At 50.0% G+C, this 12,279-nt stretch overlaps 1 protein-coding gene, 1 long non-coding RNA gene and 1 other non-coding gene across 12 annotated transcripts in view; 2 read left to right on the forward strand and 1 right to left on the reverse strand.

Annotated features, from left to right (window-relative positions):
• Nucleotides 1–4,261, forward strand: part of LOC118155315 (uncharacterized) — a 7,152-nt gene extending 2,891 nt beyond the window's left edge. Inside the window, exon 3 of the long non-coding RNA XR_013519717.1 lies at nt 4,146–4,261. This is a non-coding gene — a long non-coding RNA (uncharacterized LOC118155315). The remainder of the gene's footprint in view (nt 1–4,145) is intronic.
• A 279-nt stretch (nt 4,262–4,540) lies between these two features.
• Nucleotides 4,541–12,279, reverse strand: part of GNB1 (G protein subunit beta 1) — a 100,761-nt gene continuing 93,022 nt past the window's right edge. For 7 of the 10 annotated variants that reach the window (XM_035307382.3, XM_035307373.3, XM_078330043.1 and 4 more), the window contains 5 exons: nt 11,690–11,756; nt 9,476–9,677; nt 7,921–8,137; nt 6,566–6,681; nt 4,541–6,298 (listed from right to left, as the gene is read on the reverse strand). In XM_035307382.3, coding sequence (XP_035163273.1) covers nt 6,575–6,681; nt 7,921–8,137; nt 9,476–9,677; nt 11,690–11,756 — 593 coding nt within the window. In that variant the 3' untranslated portion in view covers nt 4,541–6,298; nt 6,566–6,574. The remainder of the gene's footprint in view (nt 6,299–6,565; nt 6,682–7,920; nt 8,138–9,475; nt 9,678–11,689; nt 11,757–12,279) is intronic. The other 3 variants (XM_035307385.3, XM_078330046.1, XM_054236832.2) reach the window with 1 other exon arrangement.
• On the forward strand, nt 8,364–8,503 carry LOC118143299 (U4 spliceosomal RNA). Its single transcript, XR_004727528.1, has one exon. It is a non-coding gene; the product is annotated as a U4 spliceosomal RNA (small nuclear RNA).

The following is a 12,279-nucleotide window of genomic DNA, read 5'->3' on the forward strand; positions in this document are numbered from 1 at the left end:
CTGACTGGCAGTAACTAAGGCCAGAGCTGGGAAGGGCACCTGGAATGGGCCTAAAGGCAGTTTTTCTTGGGCTGAGACCAAAGGGAAGGGACTCCCAGCAGCAGGAATAGAAGAGGCCAAGGCTGTTGTGGGGACTGGGGCGGGAATAGAGAGTCCCTCCCTATGGTGCACCAAAGGAGGGTCTGCCTCCAAGAGACTTGAGGTCAGGAAAGTCTTCTTCCTACCTGACCAGGCCCTGGGGAGGGGCCAGCAGTGGGTGGCACCCCTTACCAAGACCTTCATCAGCCCCAGGGCTGCCATTGCTCAAGGCGGCAGTGGACTCTTCACATAATTGGCATTGTTTTTTATATTCTTTAAGGACGGCTACCTTGTTGACTTCAGAACCCCAAAAACCTGGACCCACCCTCTTCTGGGGGCCAGGAGGGATGGGTGGGGTGGGTGGAGGGAGAAGGGGGAGCTGAGGCCATGACGCGTGGAGCAGGATGGGGTGGGCTGGGGTATGGGTTGCTCCGGAGGCTGAGAGGGAAGGGAAATTGACTTCAGGTGGCCTGGCTCCAGTGAACCTGGTGAACAAAGTCTGCCCAGAACCCACAAGGGGGAAGTGGCTGTGAGCCTGGGGGAAGGGTGGCTGGGAGGGACTAAGGCTCCCAGCAAAGGACGTCAGTGTGGCAGGCTATGTGGTCACTCATGCAGCCTCCCACCAGCAGCCAGCACAGGACCTGCCCAGGCTGAGAGCCAGGACAGGGGCATCTGCAGGAGCCAGTGTCTGGAACTGCCCACACGACAGCCTCCTGTTTGGACTGGTTTGGGGCGAGGGACAACCTCTCTCCCAGGACGCCAGCCATGTGCCAGGCACCCTGAGGATTCAATAGTGGAAACCAAAGTTCATCAGGTGTTCACCTTCCAGTGGGGCAGACGGACAAGAAGCAGAACTAGTGGGGCAGGCAGGGGTTGGGGTACAGTTTTGACCACGGGTGGTCAGGGACAAGTGTTTCTCTTGCAGAGGGAGTAGCAGGCCCAGGGCCCTGAGGCCATGTTAGCCTAGGGTGGGTGGGGAGCATCAACAGTAACCACCTGGCACGACTGGGACTCCCCGTGTCCTCACAAGATCCTTACCAAGCAGCTTGGTACTTTTATTGTCCACGTTTTTCACAGGGGAGTCAGAGGAACAAAGGCCAACTAAGTTGTTCAAAGTCACCCAGCAAGGAAAGAAAGGGAGTTGGGGGGCCAGAGCGTAGTGGGAGGGGCCGGGGCGGCCTTTCCTGGGAGCGCTCAGGCGGGCCGCGGAAGTGTCCCCGATTTGCATGGGCAGAGTGTGCCTCTGGCATCCTGCTGAGGGCCAGGCTCTGCTAGGTGCGTGACACGCACGGGACAGAACGGAAACCTTGCCCTCCCCTGCTCAGGTGTGGACGTGCGTGCTACGTGCTGGAGGCAAATAGAGGTGGGGAACTTCATCCCTGGGACATGGCACAGAGGGGGGTGGCTCCGCACCTCTTGGTGAGAGGAGGGATGAGGCCCTGCAGTAAGTCAACAGCCGGAGCGAGCCACAGGTCACTCCATTGCCTGTTTGCTCCTGTGACAGGTGTGCCCGCGTGGGGGGCAGAGTCAGGTGACACGGACACGGGAAGTGTGCCTTGGGCCCCCAGACAGCGGGGCTGCTGGTGGCAAAGGGCTCTGCTCCTGCTGTGGCCGGGTAATGCGATCTACGAACTAGTTTTGTGCTTAAAGTTTGAAAATAGTTGCAGTTCACTCAGCCAGTGTGGAATTACCATCTTCTTTCCACACTGCCTCAGCCAGTGCTGCTGTCCAAATGCACGTTGTTGGCACCCATTTTCATTTCCTGTTTTGCTAAGAAAGCGGGGCAGTGGCCCCCTTGCCTGCCAGGGGACAGGCAGGCTGCCCTAGGGAGGGGACCTCCTCAGCTCTGGCTCTTCCAGGCCAAGGGGAAGGGGCATCAGGCCAGCGGGTCCCAGTTCCGTCACCATGCTGGGTGCCAGGCTAGGATACAGAAGCCAACAGGAATTCCCAAAGGCAGGAAGTGGAGTAGGAGGCGGGGCGGCCCTGCTGAGATGCTCAGCCTTTACGTACTCTGTGCAGGGGCCAAGATAGACCACTGCAGGCCCCGCCATGCCTCCGGGCTGCTGGGCCCCCTCCCTTCCAGGAACTGCCAGCTGGAGAAGCACCTCAGGTACTCTCTAGCATTTAAATTTTAAAATTTTTAATTTCTTTTGACGCCTTCAAGACAAGTTCAACTCTCTAGCATTTTAAGTGGGGCTTCTGTAAGACAGCTGGCAGGGTTAGGGCTTGCGAAGAACTTGCATGTCTATGAAGAACGCATTTATTTCAGGGAGAAGTGGGGGATAAGGATGAAGCCAGCAAACCCTCCCTGTTCAGCCTGCCAATCACACCCACTTCAGCAGCCTAAAACAGCACCAGGTCGCACCACCAGGGAGATGGCGCCATGTTGTCATTGCAGTGGTTGCAGATGGGCACCTTTGGTTGCGTCAGACATACCAAGCACCCTGCCTGGAGCAACAGAGAGTGAAACCCCGTCTCTACTAAAAATAAAATATTAGCCAGGCGTCGTGGCACACGCCTGTAGACCCAGCTACTGGAGAGGCTGAGGCAGGCGAATTGCTTGAACCCAGTAGGCAGAGGCTGCAGTGAGCCAGGATCGAGCCACTGCACTCCAGCCTGGGCGACAGAGCTAAACCACCTCAAAAAACAAAAAACACAGTTTCAGCCTCTGGAGCTGCAGGAATTACAAAGTTACCTTGTGATAACCTTACAAATTATTTAAGATTTTATCTTTTCTATTGAGACAGTTTTACTCTTGTTGCCCAGGCTGGAGTGCAATGGTGTGATCTTGGCTCACCGAAACCTCCACCTCTTAGGTTCAGGTGATTCTCCTGCCTCAGCCTCCTAAGTAACTGGAATTACAGGCATGGGCCACCACACCCGGCAAATTCTGTATTTTTAGTAGAGATGGGGTGTCTCCGTATTGGTCAGACTGGTCTCGAACTGCTGTCTCAGGTAATTCACCCCCTTTGGCTTCCCAAAGTGCTGGGGTTATAGGCATGAGCCACTGTGCTCGGATTTTTTTTTTTTGAGATGAGTCTCACTCTCATCCAGGCTGGAGTAATGCAATCTCTACTTACTGCAAACGCCACCTCCCTGATTCAAGTGATTCTCCTGCCTCAGCCTCCCAAGTAGCTGGGATTACAGACAGCCACCACCATCATGCCCAGCTAATTTTTTATATTTCTAGTAGAGACAGGGTTTCACCATGTTGATCAAACTGATCCACCTTCCTTGGCCCCCCAAAGTGCTGGGATTACAGGCATGAGCCACCGTGCCTGGCCTCACCTTTTTTTTTTTTTTTTTTTTAATAAAATAGTGATAAGGTTTTACCACATTGCCCAGGCTGGTCCTGAACTGCTGAGCTCAAGCGATCTGCCCGCCTCAGCCTCCCAAAGTGCTGTGATTACAGGAGAGAGCCACTACACATGCCTATTTAAGATTAAAAAAACTTTTTTTTGAGTTTTGCTCTTATTGCCCAGGCTAGAGTGCAATGGCGCAATCTCGGCTCACTACAGCCGCTGTGCCTCCCAGGTTCAAGTGATTCTCCTGCCTCAGCCTCCCAAGTAGCTGGGATGACAGGCATGCGCCACCACGCCCAGCTAATTTTGTATTGCCTGTTTAAGATTTTTAAAAATCACCAGCTTTGGCCCAGCATGGTGGCTCACACCTGTAATCCCAGCACTTTGGGAGGGGCTAAGGTGGGTGGATCATGAGGTCAGGAGTTTGAAACCAGGCTGACCAACATGGTGAAACCCTGTCTCTACTAAAAATACAAAAATTAGCCATGGTCGGTGGCGGGCGTCTGTAATCCCAGCTATTTGGGAGGCTGAGGCAGAAGAATCTCTTGAAGCCGGGAGGGGGAGGCTGTAGTGAGCCGACATAGCGCCATTGCACTCTAGCCTAAGCAACAGAGCAAGACGCTGTTTAAAAAAAAAAAAAAAAAACGGCTTGGAAAGCAGGGAAGTGGATGGTCCCAGAGCCTGGAGTGGCTATTTGGGACGCACACAGCATACAGCTATGGTCTTCCACGCTCCCATGACTAGTGTTCATTTTTTTCTTACTAGATGCAGTTCTTTTTATTCAGACCAAGAGGAACGCTCAGTTTAGTCCCAAAGAAAGCTAGTCTCTGGAGTAACACAACCTCAGATATCCCAGGGGAGGGAAATGGCAGAAGAGAAAGGTAAGGCAGCTGCCCGTGGAGACTCCCATGGTACTGTGGGCAAGGCCTATGCCTGGTGAGTAGCAGGTAGAGCTCACTGCTCTGCAGGCCTGTGAGGTGGAGCTACTCAGGAACCCCTCCAAGGAGCCAATGTGCCATTTATGGGTTCTGTGATGTGGGCGGGCAAGGCACTGGCATGACCACATCCGTCAGACCTCACGGCAGCAGGGGCAGTGTAGGGATGGGGGCACGTCCATCAACTGAAAATGGACCCATAAATAATCACCAGACCAAAGTCCCTCATGTCAAACTGCTTTATTACATCTTAAATAACAGTACAGTTTAATATAGTATCTATCTTGCATCCAGCTTCCTTGCAGTACACTGACTTTAAAATTAAATACAAAAAGTGGAGAGGGGAAGGGTGCAGAGAGCTCTACAGAGTTGTTTGATGGAGAGAGAAAGAAGGGGTTTCATTTGTATTCTCTTTGCCAGATCCAGGCCTACCGCAAGGTCACAGCACAGTTTTGTATAGAATGTTGCAGAAAACAGGATGGAGAAGCCACTACTGCTGCTATGAAGGAGTGCCGGGGGTCAGGGCGGGGGTCCCACAGAACCTGCTTTCCAAACGCTGCTCAACACTGGTCTTGAAATGAACACCAGGACAATCTGTGCATGATGGGAACGAGCCGCCTTGGACGCTTAGGGCCCTTTAGAATCCATAAAGGAGGGCAGATTCTTCACTCCCCCTCCCTCCTCCTCTCCCTCCCTCCCCACCCTCAGAATCCAACAGCAGTCGTTTGCAACAGTACTTTTGTTTTTTAAAAGAAAGAAAGAAAACAGTGACTTATCCCGCTACCCAAGCGTGTAGAGCCGCGCGCTGTACTGCTTCCGATATGTGCCACAGAGCAGCAACAAGAAGTGGACAGAGCCGCAATGGTTACAACTGTAAGAGGTTACTTCTCAAAAGAAAAAGAACACCTAAGGACTGAGTCCTGTATGCACTTTTGAGCATTTCTACAGCATGCGATTCTAAGAGTAAACCCACCCAATATGGCAAACAATCAAAATTTTTAAAATTTAACTTAGAAAGTCTGAGATCATTATTTTCAAAACATTGATTTGTACATTGTTTCATACACAATTAACTGACTATCCAAGCACAGGACAGGCATCGCTCTTGAAAACAGAGGTTCCTCCTTGTTGGGGGTGGGGTAGTGTTAGGCTTTATAAACTTCCCTCCAACTTCACAAGGAAACCCAAAGTGAGATTAAAAACAACTCAGAAGACAGACAGGATGGGTTAGGAGGAAAGTGGTGCTGGATCTGAGCTCACTTTTCAGCCAAGGCGAAGGACTCTCTGATCACGCATTCGAGACCATCACCACATGTGCTTGGTCCCATGGCTTCTGAACATGTTCTTTTCTATGCCATGTTTGTGTGCAACAATGTTCTGTGACACTAAACAGAAAATTAAAAACCAGGGACTGAATTCACATCATTGACAATGCCAAAGAGGCTGCCCTAGACTCTCTGGTTTTGAGTAACTGCTGAACACTAAGGAATATATTTTAAAAAGGAAATATGAATGCTTTCAAAATCTTGCTACGAACATGACTGAAATTTGGACATGATGACCAGATGAACAAAGCCCTCAGCAGCTTGTTTTGTGTGAATGTCACAAAACAGGGTCACTGGTCTAAAATTCAAATAAACTAGTAGAAAGGTGTGTTTGTCTCACAATTACACTCAAGTTTACCTTCGGGTTAACAATTTTATTATATATTTCCTTTTAAAATTCATTCAAGACAAAAAAGAAAACAAAGACGATGGCCCCAGAAGGAATGCACAATTTGTTTTAGTTTACAGCACAGAGATCCTTCTCTTAATGGGAATTGTGCTCTTGGTTTCAGCAATAAGTGAAGGAAAAAAGATCTTGCCCTTTTGAAGTTCTGAGGGGAGGTGTAGGGTGTCCACGTTAGTACGGTTGGATAGGATATGCTCTCATGGTAATGCGTCAAAGTTGGAATGGTCTTCCAGTCTCCATGGCATCCACATGCTGTTTTAAACAGAGTTGAAAGAAATGTGAAAAGAAGCAGAGTATCTAAGTACAGATACAAGGCAGGTCACTGCTCTTCCCTCCGCTGCACGAGTGTCTGCAGCTGAGGGCACATGACTTCAGATTTCTGTGAGTGTTCCCCACAACACAATTCCAAATCAACGCTACATCAACATTTATCTAGAAACCATTAATCACAACTTCATACGTTCTATGAGAAACATGCACAGCTCTCCTCAGACAAGGGCATTTGGGTTGCTGCATTACCTACTGGCATTAGTTCCAGATCTTGAGGAAACTATCCCAGGACCCCGTCGCCACAGCCATGCCATCGTCAGTCACCCCCAGGCAGCTGACGCGGTTGTCATGCCCAGCCAAGACACCTGGGAGCAAACAACAGCAGAATCACGCCAAAGCCTAGAGCCATCAATCTCACCTGTGTGCCATGTTGTGACGAGGGCAGATGGCACATATCTTATGGGACAAGTCCCAGAGTCCCCAACAGCCAGGAAGGGAGAGAAAGTTGCATCCAGGTGGGAATTAAACTGAAGCATATGGCCAACCTTGTTAAAATTCAAAGGCACACGCACACACATAATTAATAAATCCACAGCCCTTTGCACTGACTTCTCGGTACTCACTTATAAAACCTTAAAAAAGAGGCAAAGACCACAATCAAAAAAATCAAAACCACCCAATCTCAAAGCAATTTAACACGGGCACTTAGGGCCGGAGCTGCTTTTCCTTTGTCTGTGATCCTACAGCCTTGCAACGAGACCCAGAACACAGGAGCAGCAATGGTGGCTGAGACCACTGGCGCTATCACATGATCAGGGAGCCTCCTGTCAACATTCCCAACAGCCTTGGCTTGGATCATCACCAACCAGGAACTCCACTTCCTCCCAGGAGGATCTGAAGGTCCATTTCAGCCGCCCTCCTCCAGCTCCTGCAGCCAGCACACAGCTGAGCACAGGGGCCGGCATGTGCTCTAGCAAGGCCTGCGCTGGCCTCCACAGCCCTTCCACAGCACTGGGACTGTGGGACTTGGTCGGAAGGGCTCTACTCTGGAACCCCAGGCTGGGGAGAAAAAAGACGGGTGTTTAACCAGGAGGTGGGAGTGGCACCCGTCCGGAAGCAGCAGGAATCCCTAGTAACTGCCACGGCCTGTAGCATGCTCCCTGCTTCCATCTTCCCAGGTACTTAGACAAACGAGGCTCAAAGATTCTGTCAGTCTCAACAATTCTCAAATTCAAATGCCTGAATGTTCATTGTTAGTAAAGAAGCCTCATTTTGTATACATCTAGTGTTTTATTTTTTTTTTTACTTTTTTTTTTCAAAGCTACATCTAACATCTAGTGTTTTAATACACGTGGCAATAACATGCTTGCCTTTGATATGTGCTGACCCTCTCCCGCCCACTGACCCTCTCCTGCACCCTCCCCAGCGTGTGTGGGAAGATCTGCTCGTGCTCCTTGGAGTCCAGAGCTGGGCCGTCAGTTTGTGACTATCACGCCTGTTATGCCATGCCACAGTCCCACTGACACTAAAATGCTGCAGTTTATGCAACCACCCTGTGTCCACCCTAAAGATACTATGTGAACATGGTCCCCATGGCCACCTACCTGCCCGGTCGGCTTTGAGTGCATCCCAGACATTGCAGTTGAAGTCGTCGTACCCAGCAAGGAGGAGGCGCCCGCTCTTAGAGAAGGAGACAGAGGTGATCCCGCAGATGATGTTGTCGTGGGAGTAAGTCATGAGCTCCTGGTCGGCACGAAGGTCAAACAGCCTGCAGGTGGCATCGTCTGAGCCAGTGGCAAATGCATTGCCATTTGGAAAGAACTGGAAAGAGAAAGCAAATCAAGACATCATGTAAGCATTCAGAAAGAAATACTGAGAATATGGACTGCTCAATGGTAGGGCTGCAGAGTGCACAGCAGGCAAAGACCAGAAGACTGTGTTCTGGTAAGAACAGAGGGATGGTACCACAGGGGCCTGGGGATGGGAGCTATACAGGGGACTGGGGATGGGAGGGAATCTGCACCGGGGAAACACACACACTGTGATCAGCTTTGCACAGTGGCAGCATCGTAGCCAATGGGGTTTATCTGAGGTGCGATTATTGTGATTATTGCTAATTGAAAACTTTTTCCAATACCCCGGCGTGACGATTTGAAATATAGGCTATTTCTGACATTCTCTTATAGACACTGAATTAAAAAAAAATGAAAACAAAACACTGTGATCTTGGACACTGTGATTACAGTCCCCAAAGAGTACAATTTATTCCAAAGGAATAGTGACAAACTAGTCATCACTGACAGGCAGGCATGTTACTATAGCTGCCAGACATCAGGGCTTAGCGAAGAAAGAGCGGAGAAGGGCTGACCAGGGCAGTGGTTGGGACTGCAGCAGAGCTCTGTCCAACCAACAGATACATCCAACCAAGTCTTCTCACAAGGCCAGGGGCTGGACACTGCCCAGTCATCAGGTGCTGAAGAGGAGGGCAGGTTCCCTGGTCAGCTGTGCCCCTGACCAGTAAGGATCTATAACCAGTAACTGGTGAACTGAGGTATCTTACTGTCACTCCCCTCCAGGATCCCAACCACTGCTCAGCTGTAGAGGTGGGAACAGGGACTGGCACACAACAGACACACCATGAGTATCTGTGAGACAAACGGTCAACACAGGTAAGATTTCCATAGGGAGCTTTCTGTATACCCATCTGTAAATAAGGTTGTGTAAGAATCAGACAAGAGGCCAGGCACAGTGGCTCATGCCGGTAACCCCAGCATTTGGGAGGCCAAGGCGGACAGATCACCTGAGGTCAGGAGTTGGAGACCAGTCTGGCCACTATGGTGAAACCCCATGTATACTAAAAATACAAAATCAGCCAGGCATGGTGGTGGGTGCCTGTAATCCCAACTACTCGGGAGGCTTAGGCAGGAGAACTGCTTGAACCGGGGAGGTGGAAGTTGCAGTGAGCCAAGATCATGCCACTGCACTTCAGCCTGGGTGACAGAGCAAGACTCCATCTCAAAAACAAAAACAAAAACAAAGTTAAAAAAAAAAAAAAAAAAAAAAGGAGAGCGTCTAATCCAGAAAAGTTTAACACTTAGCAATCCGAACAGCTAGCAGAGCCGGCAGAGGCCCCAGCCTCACATCTTCACCCAGACTCACGCAAATGGCGTTGATGTCAGACTCGTGGCCGGTAAAGGTCTGCCGGCACATGCCTTCTCGCACATCCCAGAGTTTGGCTGAAGCGTCGCAAGCACCAGAGACGAACAGTCTGGTGTCAGGAGCAAGAGAAAGGCTCATGACATCTCCAGTGTGTCCGGTAAATGTGGTCGTCTGCTGGCCGGTCTCGATGTCCCACAGGGCACTGGAGCAGGGGCGAATGACAAGTGGACATCAGCCTCACCTTCTTGGGTGGCTAGTCATGTGACAAACTGTCCTTCAATCCACCCAGGACCACAGCAAGCCTCTGCACTGTTACTTAAAAAATGCAAATTGTTTCAAGACAAATTCAAATGCAATACAACTCTGGAAGGGAAACAGAGCAAAGCAAGCAAAATTATCCAGAGAGGAGCACAGGGCCTGGGCTTCAGAATGACAGGGTCACCACCTCAACTCCGACACCAGCAAGCAGGGAGCTGAGACACTTTTTAAGCAGAAACGTCGAGGCTGTGCCATACTCTTAGGTCACGGATGGGCATAGAGGGGTAGCAGGAAGCTATGGGGAACCCATGCGTGGCAGAGGGACGCTCCTCCACCTGTGGCTGCTCCCTCTGTGCCTGCCCCCCGGTCCCCCTTCACAAGGTCTTAGAAAGGCAGGCAGGAGAAGGCAATGCCAGGTAAACAGTGGCTTGGAGCAATTCTGAGGTCCCCTTGTCCTTTCCTGGAATCACAAACAGGAGACCAGCTGAGTTCTCAGTGGTCATGGTATTCTACTGTGTTTCCGCTTAACGGCTGTCAAAAGGTGAGACACCTGACAGTGCCCTGCACAGAGCAGAAGCCTGGTGGTGTAAGGACAGCTATGAGAGCCACATGCTGGCCCATGTGTTGTTCCTGTGCCTTGACCCCATGGAAGGCAACACCAGTGAGCACTGTCCATTCATGTCAGCCTCAGAGGAAAGCCTAGCTGGGCCTGGCAGTGTGAATCCCATCAGCCAATCTTAACAGAAACCACACAGGGAGTCTCCTCTCTAGGGCCTGAGGGACTGCAGAAAAGGAAGGAAGATAGGTTAAGAGTCTGAAAAAAATGATTAATGAACAGAAGCGCTTTAAAAATATCTTCTAATAAATAATAAATCTCTTCAAGATTTGACAATCTGGATGACAGATCTTTTGTAAATCTACGAAATGTATACAAGGACACCTTGTAACACCACGTGGAGACGCTTTGCAGACAAATTGGTTAAGGGCAGTCTCAGTGAACCCCACCAACTGTGTGACTAGGGGTCTGTGCCCTAGCCTGGGCACAGCTCCTGCCACCAAATCAAGCCTCAGAAGATCAGAAAAACCCACAAGGCCACCTAAAGTCTAAAATGACTCTCATAAAATAACTCTGGTCATTTAATTTATGTACTTTGATGCCACAAATGAAAATATTCTAGGGTTTATTTAAGTGGGCTTCTGTTTACCTGTAAGGTGAAAACTCTAGACATGAAGTCTGACACAATTCACCTGAACTGTGTTATCTGTTATTTTTAGGCCTCACTCACTGTTTGCAATAACATGGTGCTGTCAGAAAGGGACAATTGAAACTCACTCTCCTCTCACCTAACACCACCCAAGGAAGTACAAATATACACAGGGGAAAAAAGGAAGAGCAGGCACTTAGAGCCTGATTGTACTTAAAATATCTCTATTTCAGTTCTTAGCTGCTGAAAACTGAACTTTGTAAATCTATTAAAAGTATAATGCGGCTGGGTGTGGTGGCTCACGCCTGTAATCCCAGCACTTTGGGAGGCCAAGGTGGGCAGATCACCTGAGGTCAAGAGTCCGAGACCAGCCTGGCCAACATGGTGAAACACCATCTCCACTAAAAATTCAAAAATTAGCCAGTCATGGTAGCTGGTGCCTGTAATCCCAGCTGCTCGGGAGGCTGAGGCAGGAGAATCATGTGAACCTCGGAAGGCAGAGGTTGTGGTGAGCCAGGATTGCACTATTGCACTCCAGCCTGACTGACAAGAGCAAAACTAAATCTCAAACAATAAAAAGAAAATGATATAATGAATTCACACGTTGCTACTGTGTGTTTTAAATCTTAAGGTCACTTAAAGATGGCCTAATAATTCATGTCAAGAGCCTTATTTCCTATGTGTTCACAGAGGAATATGCCAGGGGCTGCGGGGTTCTCAAGGCACTGCCTGCTCCAGGTCAGTTACTTACCATGTGGTGTCTCCAGAGCTGGTGACGATCTGATTGTCATCCAGGAATCGGCAGCAGGACAGGTAACCTGGCAAAGAACAGGCCTGAGTGATGACCCGAATCCAGCAGGCCCTGCATCCAGTTTCATACATAGAGAAACCCGCTGGCCGGGTGAAAGCTCTATGTCTCCTGGCCGGGCACGGTGGCTCACGCCTGTAATCCCAGCACTTTGGGAGGCCAAGGTGGGTGGATCACGAGGTCAAGAGATCGAGACCATCCCGGGTCAACATGGTGAAACCCCGTCTCTACTAAAAATACAAAAAATTAGCTGGTCATGGTGGCGCGTGCCTGTAATCCTAGCTACTCAGGAGGCTGAGGCAGGAGAATTGCCTGAACCCAGGAGGCGGAGGTTGCGGTGAGCAAGATCGTGCCATTGCACTCTAGCCTGGGTAACAAAAGCGAAACTCCGTCTCAAAAAAAAAAAAAAGAAAGCTCTATGTCTAAGGTAGACCAGCACTGTGCTAGTGACCTTTTGTTCTCGTCTGCACAGAGCAGAAAGTCCACACACAATGCTGGCGAGGGCAAGAGCATGGCTGGGCAAAACAGCATCC

Source organism: Callithrix jacchus, chromosome 7 (genome assembly GCF_049354715.1).
Source record: "Callithrix jacchus isolate 240 chromosome 7, calJac240_pri, whole genome shotgun sequence".
Classification (NCBI taxonomy): Eukaryota; Metazoa; Chordata; class Mammalia; order Primates; family Cebidae; genus Callithrix; species Callithrix jacchus.